Consider the following 18595-nt stretch of genomic DNA (forward strand, 5'->3'; position numbering starts at 1 on the left):
CATAACATTCGAAGTTTTTTTTTTTTTTTTAGCTGAACTTGCAAAACGCCTCTGCACCTCACACTGACTGCTGTCTGTCTGTCATGACAAGTGACCCAGCTGCAGCATATCAGCGGGGATAGATAGATAGATAGATAGATAGATAGATAGAGAGAGAGAGAGAGAGAGAGAGAGAGAGAGAGAGAGAGAGAGAGAGAGAGGGAGGCTGGGACCTGCCGCTGTCTCATTCCGCTGACAGAGGCGCCACTAATGGCGGGCTGCGGGGGCTTCTTCTTCTCTCTCCTCAACTTCAAGACGGAGAAATATGTCATCGCCGAAAACAGGAAGATCGGGATTTTGTTTCGGCTCTATCAGCTGGCCGTGCTCGGATACATAATCGGGTGAGTTCTGCTGCGTGGACCACAGAGGCGCAGAGTGGATGGCCGGGTTAAAAATAGGAGGGCTTATGGGACCATTTGAAACAGCCGGAGGCTTTAAAGTTGCTTTTTTTTTTATTTTTCTTTTTACTTTATTCTGAAGCAAGTCGGGATTGAATATTGTGTACTTTTTTTATTACACCATAGATTTTATGCTATGATATATAATTTATTTATTGATATGACATTACATTTGCCATAAACTTTGACCCCAAACTCAAAGATGGCAAAGCCTCTGGCTGTTGTAAACTGTTTTTTTTTCTAATGGCATGCAGGTCTCAGATTCAGGCATTGTTTTGTATGGCGGTGTAACTCCTGGGACATGCATCAGCACAGAGAAGTCACTTCAAACCACCACTGCACTCAGAAAACATTGACAGGAGCCTGTTGGTCCTTGCTGATGAGGACCGTGTCCTGTTGAGGCTGCAGAACATAGTTGCAGCTTGAGGGGATGGAAAACGCAGTGAGTGATGATGATGATGATAATGTTTCAGATGGGTGTTTGTGATGAAGAAAGGCTACCAGGAGAGGGAGGAGGCGATCCAGACGTCGGTCATCACCAAGCTCAAAGGCGTGTCTCTGACCAACACCTCGGAGACGGGGCCTTACCTGTGGAGCGCAGAGGATTACGTCATACCTCCGAATGTGAGTATTTTATTGTCAAGTTCATACATTTCAAACGTCAGTGTTTCAGACTTTATATTATAGACCAAATCTAAAAGTACAAAGTTAACGCTTTGTTCAATACATCATTTCTGCTGCAAGTCTGTTTTTGTACATCTTTACCTGGCATCTACACCTGGTCTGACTTTTTTTGCTCAAGGTCAGTCAAATGAGAGTGAGGGTGTTTGTGAACATAAATTTGAAACTAGAAACTTTTAAACTCTGATTTAGGTTTGGACTGGGTCACAACTGTAAGCCAAACCTGCTCCGGTCCAGTCCTTTAAAGATACGTTCATGCAATTTATAAAATACTGGACATAAAATAAATAAATAAATAAATAAATAATGAAGGCGATTGTGTGTTTTGCTTTCTTAATGATATCGTTTGTTCACTGATGTTCTTTAACCAAAGTGGAGGGCAGGAGTGTCAAACTCAGTTTCATTTTGGGCCAAATCAAAAAGTCTGAATGTTCTTAAAAGGCCAGTTGTGCCAGAATGTATTGATTAAAATCCATTAAATCGATAAAATATCAATAAAAAGCTGCTTGTTTCAGCTTCAAATAATACTGAACATATTTTGACACTGGTCTGTAAGTCCAGGATTTTGTGATTGTGTTTTTTTTTTGGCAATCAAAATCACCAATTTTGTGGTGCTAATTTAGAAATATTTGTAAGGAAATTTTACAATATTTGCACAAATGTAAGATGTTAATTGTGACATTTTATTAATCGCCCTATCAGTCACAAACTCCAACTTGACATCAAGTAAAACTGAAGTCACTTAAACTCAAAGTTTTGGACTATTTTGAGAACAAATATTGCAGTAAAATCGGGAAAAATGTGGGAATCGGTTGATTTTCTGTGAATTTTGCAGAGTTGTGGAAAAACTGGAGGGACTCGTCGGTGTCATTAGGAGTCTGCAGGGCCACATAAAAAGCTATTGCTTGCCAAATTTGGCCCCCGGGCGACACACACGCTTCAGAAAACGGCTGCATTCATACTGAGATAAAATGACACAAAGGTGGACTCTATTGACTATTTAGCTGAGACGTGAAAGAGGTTAGTTACAGTAGATTTTATTTAGGGGCATCAGAATAAAGGGGGCTAAATAAAAATGCACACATACATTTTAAGTGTTGAACCCTTACCACTTCCCTTTTAGTTTACTGTGCTGTAAAAAATTATTTTAGTTTGTCGTGCAATGGTTGCAACTTGAACAAATGCTGTTTCAAAACCTTCCTTCAGTCTGCCCAGCTGTTAATGAGAATGTCTTTTTCGCCATGTGGCATTAGCCTCAATGTCTGTCTCAGCAGTATTGAACAGTGTAATGTGCTTAACCTTCTACTTTCTTCTTCTAAACCTAATTGAATTCTGCAGGGTGAGCAGGTGTTTTTTATTGTAACAAATTACATAGAGACCCCGAATCAGAGGCTGGGCTTCTGTGCTGAGGTGAGTACCTACACTGAGATTTAAAAAAAACAACAATTTTTTAATGTAGCAATTCCATTGTGAAAACCTTTCCTGCTCCTCCTTTAGAGTTTTAAGGTACCGGATGGACGATGCCAAAGCGACGACGACTGCCCTGAAGGGGAAAGTGTGACAGCCGGACATGGTAGGAGTCATTCTTTTTTTTTTTTTTTTAGAAACGTCAGAAATTCAAGTCTGAAAAACTACCAAAAACTCAAAGATGAAGTCGGTTTTTGAGTTAAGGCAAGCTACCTTCTAAAACGGCGTGGCATTCGTTAATTTGTAATAGAAATACTGCCGCTTGTATGTTATTTATATGAAACCAAAAGTGAGGTACCACACACATACATGATAGGCATATTGTTGTAAATTGTGCAAAAAAAATTACATTTTTTTTACACACCATAAAAATATCAAATGAGCTTTAACTGTAACTTTTAAAAAATTCACCATGTCACCATTTTTGATGCTTCAATAAATTTAGATGTCTCTTTTAGCATAAAAAATTGCCCAAAAAAAGGAAAATAGGAGCACAATTTATCTAAGGTCCCAGAAAGCAATACGTGATCATTTTAATTAATATCATTTTTAAAACTTGTCAAGAAAAAGCTCTTTGAAAATTTGAAAAAGCAGATGTTTAATATTGACCCATTTTCTACATGAACATTTGAAAATGTTGACAAGAAAATATCATTTATGTGACACGGTGAATTTAATTTATAGTCTGGAGTCAGAATTTCTGTGTTTAATGTTGGGGAAAATAAAATCAGTGATCAGCTTGGAAAGCCTGAGCTTCACAACCAGTCGAGGGTTTAGATTCAAGATGGCCGCTGTGCATGTGAAACATTGGAGAATATTTCAACAACAAACTGCTTTACTACTTCATCAAAGCATTGATTTGGGAGTATATTTCATCCAAGTGTGAAATATTGCCATCAGCTTGTTTTGCCACATTACAGAGGTTAAGAAAGGGATGTTTGTCTGTTTTAGGAATAAAGACGGGCTTGTGTTTGAACAGCACAGGGACCTGTGAGATTCACGCTTGGTGTCCTATTGAGTACAGCCAGAGGCCAACGTAAGGATCCTCCACCCCCTGTGTGCTGCTGTCTGAACCCTGACTCATCATAAACTCAACTAAATACTCCTCTGATATGCAGCAGAGCTCAGAGCCGGACGATGAACAGATTTTATTGATTAACCAAGGTTTCTGTTTAAAAAGATTAAATTCTTGGAAAATCTGATTTTTTTTTTCTTTTCTTTTACCAATGAACTCCTTTTGTTTCTGCCATTTTGCTTTGGAAGCACATTTTACAGCTTGTATTTGGTTGGACTTTGAGTCCATGTCAACTCCTAGAAACAATAACATAAATAAAAGCAATTTAAGAAAAAATATTTGTAATTTTTCTTAATTAAAGAAGAGAGAAGGGAGAGAAAAAAATCGTATCTAATATGGAAAACCTGAGATTCTATTTTTCAATCATATTTCCCAGTCCTAGCAGAGCTCTTATTTCTGAAACAACCTCCTTATATTGCCTCTTTTTTTCCTTTCTCTTTTACTTATTTTTTATTTTATTTTTTTACTACAGAGAGCCGTTACTGAGCGAAGCAGAAAACTTCACCATCTACATCAAGAACTTCATCCGGTTCCCCAAGTTTGAATTCTCAAAGTAAGTCGCTATAAGTGGCCGCTGACGGCTCCTGTGCCTGTGGTTCTGAAAGGGGCTATACATATTTCAGTGGCTGCTTTAAATAGCTTTAGGGTGCTGAGTCGTCTATTTATACCGGCATGTGCATTGCTCTCAGCGAGACAGTCAAACAGTCATCGGAGACGTCCTTGACGGCAGCCCTTGGTTTGGACAGGTGTCGGATCAGACTGGGTTTGCCCAGAGAGTGGGACCGGTGCCGCTTGCCGTCCGCGTCCCTCAGGAGGGAGCGGACCGCTGCTGGACATCGTTCCTAACTCATCAATCGGGAGCTCCGTCGGATTACACATGCATCTTCTTGAAGCGTAGCATGCCGAGACATTACGGCAATAGAGGAGTAATTTGACGCCACTTGGTGACCGCCACTAAAAATGGCTGGCAATACAACACCCCCGACAGTGAGACGCATTCAGTTACACCGGGAATCTTGTGTGCTGCTACAGGAGGAGGTGTTCAGGTTGCAGCAGGTCTTAAATAAGAAATATTACGAGTTCTCCGCTTTCCAAAAGTTTACAATAGAGGTCAGATGGCCTTGAGATGCATCCTCCATTCAGTAGTTTGCATAAATCAGGTTGCATCTGTTGTTTTTAGCGACATGCCCACACGAGTCTCTCTGCAGCTTTGTGAAGGAGGGAAGCATTGCATCAGAAAATAAAATTCTTGAACCTATTAAGGGGCACCATCATGTAAAACTGACTCTTAGCTTTACATCACGTTATCGTGTTGTTCCCTAATCAAAAACATACATGTGCTGTTGCTTTGATTCCTTCATGCATGTTTGAGAAAGCCTTGATTCCACCTGAGTGGCCCAGCACCAATTTTGAGGATGAAACTCCTCCTCAGAGCCACTCAGAAGCTCCTCCTTCCCACTCTGTCACTCAGCTCCTTCAGACTAGTCAGCAGCAATTAGCAAACACGTAATGGAACAGCACATCTCCTGAGCTCATTATACGAGCTACTTCTCAGTGCAGAGCTGGTAAATATGTTGTTAAAAGGTTAATACAGGAGCCATGTTGTGATGACTTCCTGAAGGCGGAGTTTCAGAAAGAGCAGGAGTTTTTAAAGCAACAGTGACCCAATTTCAAGGTGTTAAATTACATAATCTAATTTCTTTTGAGTGATATTTGTCACTATTCATATCTGAAAGAATGGCCCGTTTTTACTTCTTTTCTCCCTGCTTAGGTCAAATGTCCTTGAAACATCTGATGAGGGCTACCTAAAGACATGCTTCCATGACACGGAGAACCATCCCTACTGCCCCATCTTCCGCCTCAGAGATCTGGTCAGCAGAACCGGACATGACTTCCAGGAGATGGCTGTTAAGGTAGAAAGAAGCAACTGGTCTCACTTGATTTTATTTATTTATTTTTTTCTCGCGGCATTCATAAAAATCCCCCTGGATGTTATGTAACACATACAAACTAAAAGAACTGTTCAGTTCAACATCTCGTCAATGATGGGGATCGTGAGGGAAGGAGAGAAATTTGAATGTCAGTCTCTTGTAGACACTGGAGGTGATTAAACTAAGTGGAGCCATATCCTCTTTCTTTCTTTTTTTTTTCAACCAATTCTGCTCTTTCCTTTGCTGTTGTACTTTCTTCTAATTCGTGTAAAGCTCTTTGAGCAACAAGGCACTACATAAATAAAATGACCTCACCTAATTAGCAAGTGGCAGGAAAATAAGCTTAAGTTGAATAAACCCAAATGAAGTGGAGGAACACAACTCCTCAGGCGTTATTCGTGGCCTTCTTAATTTCATGATGCTCGAGGCCTGTCACTTTGTTGTCCAAATGTACCGTCTTCCCTTCGGTTCACTGTGTGTGTGTTCGACAGGGCGGCTCTATCGGTATTCTCATCGAGTGGAACTGCGACCTGGATAAGGACTCGTCGGAGTGTAATCCACAGTACAGCTTCACCCGTTTGGACATGAACTTAAACAACTCCATTACATCAGGATACAACTTCAGGTGCGCCTCCATGATGCTTCTGCTTAACTTTCTCCTTTTTATTTTTACATATTTGGTTAACCTGAACCGTTTTCCTTTTCTCCTCCAGACATGCGAGATATTACAAAGATCAAAATGGTGAAACTTTTCGCACGCTGTACAAAGTGTATGGGATTCGATTTGACATCATGATCAATGGGAAGGTAAAGCAGTAACATGAGCAACTCATACGGAAGGTACAGCGGGTAAAAGAAGTGTTGAACATGTCGGTATTGAACATATGAAGAAATTAATGTGCAAAAGGCATTGAAAGAAAAGAAACCAGCTGAAATCTGTTGCTATTTAGAGACCAAACCTGCTGCTATGTTCAAATCTGTGAGTCAGTTTAATATGATCTAATGGAAACGAGGAAATATTTTTGGTTTCCATCTCAATCAAGTTTTATATTTTGTTTCAAGAAATTCTTGTTTTAACGAGCTTTTCATCTCATTTTAATGAGTTCCTGCTCTCCGAGTAATCCATTCATGACAACACTGAAAATATTTAAATGAAAACAAAAAACACTGATCTGTCCTGTACATAATTTACATGCTGTGTGTGATTCTCCAAATAAAATAAATGTATTGTTGATGTTTTGCAGGCTGGGAAATTCAACATCGTTCCTACAATAATTGCGATTGGCTCAGGTGTTGCCCTGATGGGTATCGTAAGTAATTTAATAAAATATGCAGTGGATGCAGTGCACCGCAAATATATTTGGACACCCTGAGCTTTTTTGCATCATAGACACTTTCAAACTTTTTATTTTTCAGTGTCGGCTCTGTGGCTTTGTCTTCCTTCCAGCAGGTGTAACTGATGTCGGTGCGCAATCTTTGCAAACAAACAATAATTAGGTTTCTTGCACTTTATCGCTAAAATCACGTCTGACACACGCTCGGCCTCGATGCTTCTGCTCCTCATGTATGGAACACCAACAAGGCCAAAATGGTGTACAATGCATGTCTTCCAAAATTCATCAACTGGAAATCATGTTATTTTCATCCAATCAGCATATTCCTTAGATAAAATAGGGCCAATCGCAGCCAACAAGTAAAAATACCCCAGGAAGTGACAGAAATTACAAATCAAAACTGCAGAATTTCAGAAAAACACAATAGAACATAGAACACTTAAAATTTTGTTGCCTAGTAGTAAGTAGTGAAGGAAATGAATGTGGTTTATGCATTTCAGGTAAGATTTCTACACTTTCTTGAGTCACTGTGATGTGATCCTGTGCCGCAGTCCCAATCATCTCACACCCTCTGCACTTTTGAAAAGCTCGCTGCACCACCGGTTTCAAGCCATGCATGATTTCAATTCCACTTCCCAATGATGCAGTACACTGTGTTGGTTTATGGCTGTAAAATCTAAAAGTACATTGAAATCTGTGATTACGTGACAAAAGTAAAAGCAACACGAATAGTTTTTCAGGGCTTTGCTGTACAATTTCTGAAAAGAAATAAGTATTCTGCTGTGGGTTTGAGAGTTCAGGTCTCATGTTTGTCTTGCAGGGAGCCTTTGTGTGTGACATGATACTTCTCTACATGATGAACACAAGCTCCCTCTACCGAGACAAGAAGTTTGAAATAATCAGCTTTAAGTATGGCTCAATGGCACAAGGTTCTCCTCAGTGATTCTTTTCGCCTCCACTCAAGCTTTTCTATTCATTTATATATTTTTTTTTACAGAAAAGAGAAAAGTAAGCAGAAGGACGATAAAGCAAGCAACCGGGATCGGAGATCCAGAAAAGCTGCCGTGGACAAAGACGCAGCCAACTCCATCAAAAAGCCAGAGGAAACCGAGCTAACGGTGGAGACGTCTGCTCCTGAGGAGAGCCACGCGGAGAAACGGGGTCCCACCGTCCCACGCAACACGGGACAGCGATATTCAGCCGTCCAGTCCAAACAAGGCGCGGCGCCAAAGCATCACATCAGTTTCTCTTCGCACAACTAGCTTGGGGGGGGGGGGAACTGAAGACTCCTGGACTGCAGACGTCTCTTTTAACGCTGCGGATCCCAGTGTCACACTGACGTCTGCTGATGGCCCGGTCTTTGACTGATGTGTTGAAGGAGGGAAATCTCAAATGTTCTGCAGCACAAGGGACCAGGCAGTCATAGGAGGAGGGTGATCATCATGTTCAATTAGTTAAACTAAAACTTTGTAAGAGTTGAATGTTTATCAAGACAACAATGTGGGGCAGACTAGTGAGGCTTGAAAATGACTGTGAATGGAGATGGTACCAGTGGCCGTGAGTGGTGACATTAAAGGGTCCGTTCGTAAAGTTGCATGACGAATTGCGCCACGGGCACATCTGTACGACGCAAGCACCCAAACCTCATATCAAACGTGTATTTGTGTTGATAATGCGACTGTCGGATGTTGCGAGCTGTAAACTAATCGTACAACTTGTAAAGTCAACACTTCCTTTGGTAGCTGTTTCACAAAAACTGAATCGCTGGCAAATCCAATATACGGGCCATTGCAGATAGAAAAAAAACTCAAATTTGGAGGCTAATCTTAAAACCTTGTGCTTAGTTTCGTAAGTTTCTAAGCTTTCTTAGAAACTTAAGTTTTTAGGAAAAGTTACGTTTTTCTTAAAACTAAGTCATTTGTGTAAAATGTGAACATTTTTGAACGGAAGATGTAGAAATGGAAAAGGTCAGGGTACATGATTTGTAACAGACGTGTCAAAGATGCTTTTAGAAGCAATAGGTTTAAAAAAACAAAAGAAATGGGTTTTTGTGTTGGACACTGTTAAGAATTAAAAAGAGGAGATAACTTGATTTAGCTCGTTACTTAATTCTTTGTCCCGAATTCCTGTGTCTGTGTAAGTGTGCAGAGAGAAAAGAGCAATCATACGACGTCAGACTTCAGATATTCAGAGTTTTATCCAGAGAAAATCAATGCAAGAAGAATGTTACAATAATCATCTCACCTAGATTATCAAAAGTCCAAGACATTACAAAACAGAGACAAAGAACTGAGTAAAAAGACAAAAGATTAACAGAAGATGCATCCTCCGGGAAACTCTCACTCAGCACAAAGAGATTCCAACTTCTGCTGTAAAACAAATCATTTATAGAATGCGTATTCTCCTCATTTAAATATATGCATTAGGAGGTGTGTTCTTTTCCTTTGTGTGGGCTGTCTCAATGTTAATTTTATTACCTCCTGCTAAAGAGCCCCAAAGGCAGATATATGGAAAACCCTTCTCCTATCAGCCGCTGTCCAGTTTGATATATGATTGCAGCTGCAGCGCTATCTCTGCCTCAAAATGTTTCCACAAGAAAGTAGTTTGTATTTTTAACCAAGCTTGCACAAAATGTATGCTAAATAATGACTATAAGTTTGGATCTAATAAGTAACTAATTAAAAACATGCTTAAAGAAATATAGTTAATTCTAATATATATAAAATTATTTATAAAAAGTTTTAAGATCCTAGTGAACTTTTGAACCATGCTAAGGAATTTGTTAATTGCCTGGCATATAGGCTCCTTATCTAAAGAGATCCAAGGAGTCTAGGTCTGTGTTTTCTGTCTAATCCTCCTCCAAGAATCCATCTGCGTTCAGACAGTGGGCCGTTGTTCTAGTGGTATCTAAATTTATGTGAACATAGAGTATACTTTAACTTTCTATGTTATATTTCATATGTATCAAAAACTATCCTGTGCAGTATTGTGCTAACTTAAAATTCTATTCCAACAACACTATTTAGTGAAAATGATTTATGTGAACTGTTAATGCTGCTACTTTTTATCTGCAATTTGATTTCCAGCAGGTGGCCACAAAGTGTTTTGACCATGTAAATGAAGCCGATTGCTGCGTTTCTTCGTTCTCTGTGGTTGGATGTGTTTGAATGGATGCTGAGTTGTTGTTTTTTTTCAGTCTGATCTACATAATGTTGACTTACCGCCTGACTCATCAAGAGATTAACGGAAAGCAATGTGTAAAGAAGTTTTTATTTCAATCAGTTGCAATATTCAACACGTTTTACAAGAAAATGTTGCCACTCTATTAGGATTTTACAAGCTAAGCTATTATTCACTGTGGTCATGTTACTGGTAGCTGTAGTAGGACAAATAATGCTACCTACAGTAAAACTGACTCTTCCTCCATTAAACCATCTACTCACAACAGAAATATTTAAAGTCTTCTCACTACAGGATTGAGCTACGAACAGCAGCAGGCTAGACAAATCTAATCATTTACACAGCTTCATATCGAAACATTTCAGGGCTGATTGTGGGCGGGCGTCTCAGTAAACGTGCACCATTCCGTACAGGAAAGTCCAGAACAGGACGTAGGTGAAAAGCCCTCCGACCAGCCCTCCGGTGAAGAGCAGCCGCCGCGATTTGAAGCACTTGTTCCACCGCCGTCCGGCCTTGAGGATGAGCAGCAGGGAGAGCAGGAAGGATGAGAGGAAGTAGAAAACGAACCCGTACAGTCCCGTCAGCCCGAGGATGCCGGCCGTCGCCCCCGACAGGGCGGAAACGGAGGTGCGGCAGTAGTCCAGCACGGCGGCGTTGCCCCTCACCGCCACTTCACTGATGAACTGTGGTCCCTCTCGCTTGGCCCCAACTCCTGCCATCTTGGCTTTGGTCTACCACCAGAGGGCGCTGTCGTTAGAGGAAACATTTTGCAGGGTCAGGCTACTCTCGTCCAATCTTAACTAAACAATTGCTGTTTTTACACATTTATATTGCCACGATGAGAGTGAAATGCACCATAAACAGCTGTTACAGGTTTTAAAAAGGTACATGGACACATTTATCTGATTAATTCCAGTTCCCTTTTGCCCCATGACAACTTATAGTTTTACTGAATTTCTTCAGTTTCATTGTCTATAGAAACTGAAAAAAAGTAAATTTACTCAGATTTCAAGCAGCAATAGCAGAGAGACAACTCTGTAACATTAACATTACTGTCCATTTATATTATTAACCACCACTTATAATTTCATTGTCAGAAAGGCATATCCTTATACTCAAATTAAAAAAAATAAAAATTGTGTGTAAATCTTGAAGAAAAATCTGAATCCAAAGTCAATATTGACAAGTGAGAGCTTTAAATAATACGCAGATTATTTGGTCAAAGCCTCTAAATAAACGTTGCCCCACTATTATAGCGTTTAAAATAAAGTTGGATTAAAAACCAGGTAATATATTAAACCTCTCCTTAATAAGCCTACAGTTGCTTAGTTAGTAAGGTCGAACTGATGCGTTTAAAAAAAGATTAATCACAAAGATAAAACAACTGAAGTACAGAAACGTCAAAGGAACCAAATATGAACGTCAAGAGTAACAAAATAACTGGTAGAATTGGCTATTGCTAGTTTAGGCCGAAATGGAGCTACTAGTTAGCTTCTGTACAAATAAACAAATCCCTAAAATCACAGTAACATCACCGGCCGGGACGCCAACCACCAAGTAAGCTCTCGGTGCTCCAATGTGACCATGAGTTTGTCTGACTGCACCTTAACTCAAAACTGCTGCTTTACATTCCTGTCACTTCTGCTGCTGACAGGCTAGCTCTGTTAGCCCTCGCCAACAGTCACGAGCACTCACCGGATTTTAACGAAGTTTTCCGATTCCACTCGATGAAATTATTGCGGCATAATAATAACGGCACACAAGGTCACTTCTCACCGTCGGGCATCTGGGGATTTAGTAAATATCCGCTGCTCGAGCTCGGACGCGGCGCATTTATCCTCTCAGGACTGACACTCCTAGCCGAAAGTCAACCATGCTCCTCCGCAATGCATTGTGGGTACAAGACAGTCATCAAACAAGAGGGGTGTGTTTGCAGGACGGGGAAAAGTAGGATATTATCATTTCAAAGCAAAAAAATCCAACCAAATTTTGTCATAAATAAGATGTTACTGTGCTAGACATGCTATATGTCCACGATACTCAACTCTACAGAAAGATGGGTTTTATTCAAGTGCTAAAATTTAAAACATGAATAAGCTATTGTGTCAATATTTATAAATGTAACAATTCCATAAAATAAATATGTTTATATAAATATAAATATACAATGAATGGATAATTATTTTTTAACGATAGTTATTCAATTCAAGAAATACATGAAAAAAATCCTTACTTATTACATTTTTATATTTGTAAGCCAGAATATGTACGCATAAAAAAAGGACCTGTCTTCAACAAATCTTCATCTAAGATTAAAGCACGTGAAATGTTTAAAGAATCCCAAAGATCTAACATGCCTGCCCAAATATAGTTAAAAAGACTTTAAGCAGGGAAAATAAGTACCAAAAAATGGCCGTATGCAAATGAAAGATTTATTCAAATTTCTCTCAAGATAACAAGACATGTCCAAAAGTACAGCACACGTAGAACAGGGATTAACTAAAGACTTCTTAAGTCAAAATAAAGTCACTAAAATAAAATGTATTTATTAGCTTTTCAACCTGTTTACAGTCGCTTCTGATAGCCTTGAGATTTCCGACGTATTTATTTTAGCGTGAACGCAACAAAGTCGACTTTGCCTCCAGGATGATGTTGCGCAGCAGCTAGCAGAGCCCACAGTCATGTCTGACTTCGTCCTGGGGATAGATGTGGGCACCACGTCGGTGAAAGCTGTGCTGTTGGCAGCGGGCTGCAGAACTGTGGCTGCGGGTCACTCGGAACCGACCGCTGCCGATGTCAGCGACGGCAGCGGCGTGAAGGTGAGCAGCTCGCTCCACTTCCCTCCGCGGCCGAGGGGAAGTGAACGCAGCTCAGCCTCTGTCTCTGTGTCACCCAGGCGAAAGAGCAGGACTCTCGTCCGATAATAGACGCTGTGAACCGGTGCTTAGCTCGGCTGCCCGGAGACAAGCTGCAGCGTGTCAGCAGGGTCGGCCTCTCGGGGCAGATGCACGGAGTTCTGTTCTGGAAAGCAAACAGCGGTAACTGGACTGCGGCTGCTCTGACATTTGACAATAAAGTTACATTGCAATAAGCTGAGAAGAACCAGCTTGTCTAAACAAAGTATCTGGTGCATACTTTGATGCTGGGTAGTTCTTCCTGAAGAGCTTGCTAAAAATAAATCATGAGTTTTGTTATCTCCGTGGTAATCGTTAAATATTAACGGTGGACATTTCTGAACTCTGCATGCTTCAACTCAGGCCTCAAAGGCCGAGTGTGAAATAAATAGGGGCAGAATTAAGAGGGAGTGTTTGCAAAACTTATGTCAAACCATTTATTATCCCATCTATGAAGGCACATTTAGTTTATCCATAAAAGGTTATGAATAATTTATGAATCAAACTTGCTCTGGCACCAAATGTGAAGCAAGGTGTGCTATAAAATATATATGTTATATATTGAAAACTTCCACTAAGTGAAGCAGCTGTTTGTTTTTGCTTTCGTTTGTTTCTCAAAATCAGACATTTTTTTCTTTTTACAAAAGTTATCTTTGTTCCTTATTAGTTTTATGTTATTTGTTGTCTTAGAAAACTTGCATGCATGGTGTGTTTGATGAAAGGTTTGGAAATAGATGCAGAAATTGCTAACACAAAACATGAAAGTTTAAAAGTGAAAGTATGCATAATCCTATAATTCTCCCTTTTCTCTCACACACACAGAAAAATAATTCTATGTACATTAAACATCTGCGTAATCTAAATCAGTGGTAAACAATGTATATAATTTTTAAAAAATAAGAGTTTGGGCTTTCTACACTCATGTTGAAAATAGTTGACATTAATTATTTGTCCCAGTTGCAGAGGCGATGTCACACTGTGTGAAAATTGATTTTACTTATACATCAAAACAAAGACAAAATGATAATAAATTAAAATCTTACTGAAAAAACTTATAAAATGTTTTGGGATTTGCATCATTCATGGCTGTATTCACTTCACACAGATTTAATTAGGGGAATTTTTACTGGAATGATGTTTACATCCAGTTATACATAAAGTATCGGGGGGGTTTTCTGTGTCGCAGGCTGTGATTGGTCAAATGGGAACTATTTCACTCCCAGAGACACCAGTCGGCTGGTCACGTGGCAGGACGGACGCTGCAGCAGTGACTTCCTGTCTTCTCTTCCAAAGCCGGAGTCTCACCTTGGCGTTTCCACGGGCTTCGGCTGCGCGACCATCTTCTGGTACATGAAGCACAGGTTGGTGCGCATCTCATCCAGGCTGCGCTCTCCTCTGTGATTTGATCAAAATCAAAATAAAACAGACATTTCTCCCTCTTCCCACCTTGGTTTCTCTGCAGGCCTCAATTCCTGGAGGACTTTAGCGTTGCAGGTACGATCCAGGACTACGTGGTGTCCATGCTGTGCGGGTTGGACTCCTGCGTGATGACGCCTCAGAATGCAGCCAGCTGGGGATTCTTCAACACCACAAGCAGTCAGTGGAATGAGAGCGTGTACGTCAAAAGTCATACTCTGCGTCTTGTGCATGTGTGATTTGAGCTGTAATAACACCTAACGGTTCCCAGCATCACCACCAGAGAGGTGTGTGTCTTAACAAGCTACCCTGTGTGCGTGCTGTAGTCTGAAGGCTGCTGGCTTCCCCATGCGCCTGCTTCCTCGGTGTGTGCCGTCTGGTGCCTTGGTGGGAGAGACGCGTTCTGCCTGGCACGGCATTCCTGCTGGTACGCCAGTAGGGGCCGCCCTAGGAGACTTCCAGTGTGCCGTCTACTCCTGCATGAGTTCACCAGCAGACGCAGGTGAAACAGGAAGTCAAGTCTGCACTGTGATTTAATGCGTTATACGCTACATCTTTATGTGTTTCAAGAAAGGAGATCAATTTGTTTCCACTAGAGAACCTAACAAAGGTGATCTGATTGATGCTTGAAATGAATTGTCCCGTACTGCTGTTTTTGATTTAGTTTTGTTAACTTGGAGCACCAAAGAAGAAGTGTAAAAGTATTTGAAACTCCGTATCTGAGAGGCTTTGTCGTTTTTGGAAATCTCCCAGTTCTCAACATAAGCACATCAGCCCAGCTGACGTTTGCCATGCCAGCTGACTTCACGCCTCCTGACTCTCCTCAGTTTGAGTCGTCCATCTCCTACTTCCCTTACTTTGACTCGTCATACTTGGCTGTGGCGGCGTCGCTCAACGGCGGGAACGCGTTGGCCACTTTTGTGGAAACGTTGACCGCCTGGATGAAAGAACTCGGTATGTTTTATTACACAATAGCACCTCACAAAGATGTATTTACTCCACTAATATTTTCTCAATTCAATGTGGTTTATTGAGACTTTATGTGAGAGATGTTTTACAGAGTAAAACCAGGGTTTACCATAGTGTATCATAAGCCTGGCGGGCCACCAGGCTTTACTTGAGCCCCCACCAGGTTTAGCATTGTTTTTTTATTTTAGGTTTTTTTTCTTATTGCCTTTTTTTTAAGACTTCATAGTTGGTGTTTAGTTATTACTATTCTAGTCTTCCAGTAAAGCATATCTGTCAGCTGATATTTTCAAATTTCCTGTCAACTTTAAACATTTTCTTTTAACTCACAAACATGGCGGCCGGCTGAACGAATGACCGCTCTCGTGGTCCGAGCACCGGGCTTAGCCAGTTTTACCCTGAACACACACACTGTTTTCAACACTTTTATCAATAAACATCTGAAAACTGTGCCTGGGAAACACTATGTGTTCAAAGTTTATACTTTCTGTAACTCACTTTAGCGCCAGGACAGCTGCACGACTTTCTGAGTATCGGCCAGTTGATAGATTGACCCCAATTTCCTTCATTTTGGGAGTTTGTTGATCGGCCGATGCATACAGGTGAAGCCAATTGAAGCCTCCAATCTTATCTACATTGGCAAATAAAAAAATCTAAAAATCAAATGCCGTTCCCTGTTGCTCTGCTCTGAGAGAGGTTCTCCAGTTAAGTGTACTTTGGAGGACGAAGCAAAGTCATTACTGTGGGGAAAATGAACTTCTGCTCCTTTTTAACCCTGTCAGGTGTGGAGCAGAGGGACATGTGTATGTATGAGAAGCTGATTGGCTCAGCCCTGAACCAGGAGAGCAGCGACCTGATGGTGAGTCCCACCATCCTGGGGGAGAGACACGACCCCCTCCGCCTGGGTCAAGTCACCAACATCTCCGCCTCCAACCTCGGCCTGGGCCACGTGTTCAGAGCGCTTTGCCGCGGCGTCGTGAGCAACGTCACCGCCATGATGCCTATGGAGCACCTGCAGCGGGCGGGCGTCCGCAGGCTGGTGGGGAGCGGGAGCGCGCTCGCTCGCAACAAGGTGCTGAGGCAGGAAGTGGAGAGGGCGTTTCCTCTCCAGGTGGTTTACGGACAGAACGCGGACTCTGCTGTGGGCGTGGCCATGGCCCTCTGTGACCGAATCTGAACGGTCGACGGGGGAATCCTTGCACGTTTCTTTGATTCGCCGAGATTTTTTCCACAACTTTCAAGACTTTGATTGAATACAGTTGTTTTTGTTTTAACTAATTGACAGGTTTGCTTAAAGTAGAATTTGCCATCTTATTGCACAGTCATATAACAAAGCTAAAGGGGAATTATTATGTACTACCCTTTTTTAAAATCTGTTATAATATCATATATATCAAAAGCATAACTGGAATGCTGCTTTGATTCTTTCATCCTTTTTTGAGAACTCCTTTATGGCAACCATTCAGTTCAGCTGATTGCTGCCTAACAACTGATCTATCAACAAGTTTATCCCTCAGAAGTTTTCTGTGTGACTTAAACACTTTGCTCTGCTTTTCTTGTCTGGAAATATATGTTTTTACATGCATCGTGAAGCCTTCAGAATCTCAGTTGAAGATAATTTTGCTGAAGTTGTATTTGTTTTTGGGTTCTTTTTAGATCATAGGAGTTGATGTAAAATAATAAACTGTTTATAACATTGGTAGATATTACAAAATCAATAGAAATCACTTACTGATCCCAATCTGGAAATCAATAAACGTCTCTTTCTGACAGCACTTCTGTGTACTTCCCAGGCCTAATTTGAGCAAAGGTCTAATAAATTGCAAATGCTACACTTGAAGATAATCTTATTTGTGTCATTTTATTGAGGTAATAAACTGTTTTACACAATACCAGTAGGTCGAGGCTTCAGTTCCTGCTGTTTTAGGCGACAGAATAAAAAAAAAAGTAGAAGCACTTATATTTTGAGGCAGATTAAGAGACTGGGAAATTGATCTCCCTGACATTTTATTCCATCAGGCAAAGATTTTGAAAGTGTTGCATGGACAAAAAGAAAAAGCTTTTGCTAATTTTGAGACTGGAGTCTCTGGTTAGGAGTTAAGTTAACCTTCAAATCTAACGCAAAACACTTAAAGATCATCAAGCAGAAACGTTTTTAGTCTTTAGACAAGCACAAATCTGCAGAAGATTTCATCTAATCAATTTGTGCTCCCATCAGACGATACGCCTGAGGTCTGTGCAGTACATGCATGTTGGGCTGATGCTTTGCATTGTGTTCATGGACGTATTTGTGGTCAGTGCAGCAGCCTTTCAAGCACTCAGAGCCTCAGTAATGTGCGGGATCTTATCTGGGTTGGGCCACTGTATCCCACTCAGGTTTTCTTCTCTCCACTTGACTTCATGTTAAGTGATCATCTCACAATGCAAGATTCACACGGCGGAGAGTGGACTGTCGTTTACTAAAAATTACGTTTTCGTTTCGGAAAGCAGGAGAAAAAAAGGCTTTTTCTGGTGAGTTAACTTGCACATTTATTAGCGTTCTAAGTTTTACAACAGAGCAATCTGAAAATTGTCTTAAAGCACGGAGGCCAGTATGAAACACAACTCAAGTTATTATCTTCTGACCTAAAGAACGATTTAGAGTCGGCGTGCAGCTTCAGTTATTGCAGGTAAAAACCAGTTATCTGCCCTGAAATATGGGTGGACTCAGACCTGAACCGTCAGGATTGCATAAAGTCGGTTACAAAATCAGCCTTCTAACACCCGAAGAACGTCTCCAGAATTAGAGGGCGAATTTTCCAGCAGGATCTACAGAAACTGATCCATGCCATTATCTTTAGTTGATTACTGGAGCATTTTCTTTACAGACCTGACTGAAACAATTAGTACGTCCTTCCTACCCGCAGCTGCAACCACAGACGGGGACTGTCTGAAAAAACTTACAGATGGTTGCATCTAATTGTCCTCTGAGATCAATAAAACACTCTTGAATTGAATTGAGAGAGCCGAAACATTGGGTCAGGTCAACACAGGTCCGGTTCAGCAGAGAGGAAATCAGCCATCACACCCCCAGATTTAAAATCTTGTCTCATTCCAGTAATCTCTTGGAGAGCATAAGAGAAGAAACCAAACTGCCATCGCTCTATGTGCTGTATGAAACGTAAAAGAAGAAAAAGCACTGTTATGCTGGTAAGCTACACGATAATAAAATCAG

At 40.9% G+C, this 18595-nt stretch overlaps 3 protein-coding genes across 4 annotated transcripts; 2 read left to right on the forward strand and 1 right to left on the reverse strand.

Moving 5' to 3' along the window:
- The first annotated feature begins 198 nt into the window (after nt 1-198).
- On the forward strand, nt 199-9017 carry p2rx5 (purinergic receptor P2X, ligand-gated ion channel, 5). Its single transcript, XM_055043461.1, has 12 exons — nt 199-380; nt 911-1061; nt 2457-2528; nt 2616-2691; nt 3537-3621; nt 4133-4213; nt 5432-5573; nt 6083-6216; nt 6305-6398; nt 6836-6901; nt 7746-7834; nt 7923-9017. Exons 1-12 carry the CDS (start codon nt 250-252, stop codon nt 8185-8187), a joined length of 1386 nt encoding a protein of 461 aa, XP_054899436.1. The 5' UTR covers nt 199-249; the 3' UTR covers nt 8188-9017.
- Nucleotides 9018-10176: 1159 nt separating this feature from the next.
- Nucleotides 10177-11996, reverse strand: emc6 (ER membrane protein complex subunit 6). 2 transcript variants are annotated; one of them, XM_055043463.1, is made up of 2 exons: nt 11882-11996; nt 10177-10852 (listed from the first exon to the last, which is right to left on the reverse strand). In XM_055043463.1, the coding sequence occupies exon 2, from the start codon at nt 10822-10824 to the stop codon at nt 10492-10494; it is 333 nt and encodes a 110-aa protein (XP_054899438.1). In that variant the 5' UTR covers nt 10825-10852; nt 11882-11996; the 3' UTR covers nt 10177-10491. The 2 variants fall into 2 exon arrangements, with proteins under 2 accessions (XP_054899438.1, XP_054899437.1); XM_055043462.1 differs by having other exon boundaries at nt 11801-11996.
- A 743-nt stretch (nt 11997-12739) lies between these two features.
- On the forward strand, nt 12740-17215 carry shpk (sedoheptulokinase). The gene is made up of 7 exons (XM_055043464.1): nt 12740-12924; nt 13002-13143; nt 14186-14360; nt 14462-14614; nt 14742-14917; nt 15169-15369; nt 16164-17215. Exons 1-7 carry the CDS (start codon nt 12787-12789, stop codon nt 16556-16558), a joined length of 1380 nt encoding a protein of 459 aa, XP_054899439.1. The 5' UTR covers nt 12740-12786; the 3' UTR covers nt 16559-17215.
- Nucleotides 17216-18595: the final 1380 nt, after the last annotated feature.

Source organism: Poeciliopsis prolifica, unplaced genomic scaffold, assembly GCF_027474105.1.
Source record: "Poeciliopsis prolifica strain line A6 unplaced genomic scaffold, Auburn_PproV2 SCAFFOLD019, whole genome shotgun sequence".
NCBI classification, from domain to species: domain Eukaryota; kingdom Metazoa; phylum Chordata; class Actinopteri; order Cyprinodontiformes; family Poeciliidae; genus Poeciliopsis; species Poeciliopsis prolifica.

What these genes read in the sequence shown, in the direction of transcription:
- shpk (XM_055043464.1), top strand. Translation starts at nt 12,787, where the DNA reads ATGTCTGACTTCGTCCTGGGGATAGATGTGGGCACCACGTCGGTGAAA. An exon ending in AGTCAGTGGAATGAGAGCGT is followed by an intron (nt 14,615 to 14,741) that starts GTACGTCAAAAG and finishes TGCGTGCTGTAG; the next exon opens with TCTGAAGGCTGCTGGCTTCC. An exon ending in GAGTTCACCAGCAGACGCAG is followed by an intron (nt 14,918 to 15,168) that starts GTGAAACAGGAA and finishes GAAATCTCCCAG; the next exon opens with TTCTCAACATAAGCACATCA.
- emc6 (XM_055043463.1), bottom strand. Translation starts at nt 10,824, where the DNA reads ATGGCAGGAGTTGGGGCCAAGCGAGAGGGACCACAGTTCATCAGTGAA.
- p2rx5 (XM_055043461.1), top strand. Translation starts at nt 250, where the DNA reads ATGGCGGGCTGCGGGGGCTTCTTCTTCTCTCTCCTCAACTTCAAGACG. An exon ending in GTGCTCGGATACATAATCGG is followed by an intron (nt 381 to 910) that starts GTGAGTTCTGCT and finishes ATAATGTTTCAG; the next exon opens with ATGGGTGTTTGTGATGAAGA. An exon ending in AAGTGTGACAGCCGGACATG is followed by an intron (nt 2,692 to 3,536) that starts GTAGGAGTCATT and finishes TGTCTGTTTTAG; the next exon opens with GAATAAAGACGGGCTTGTGT.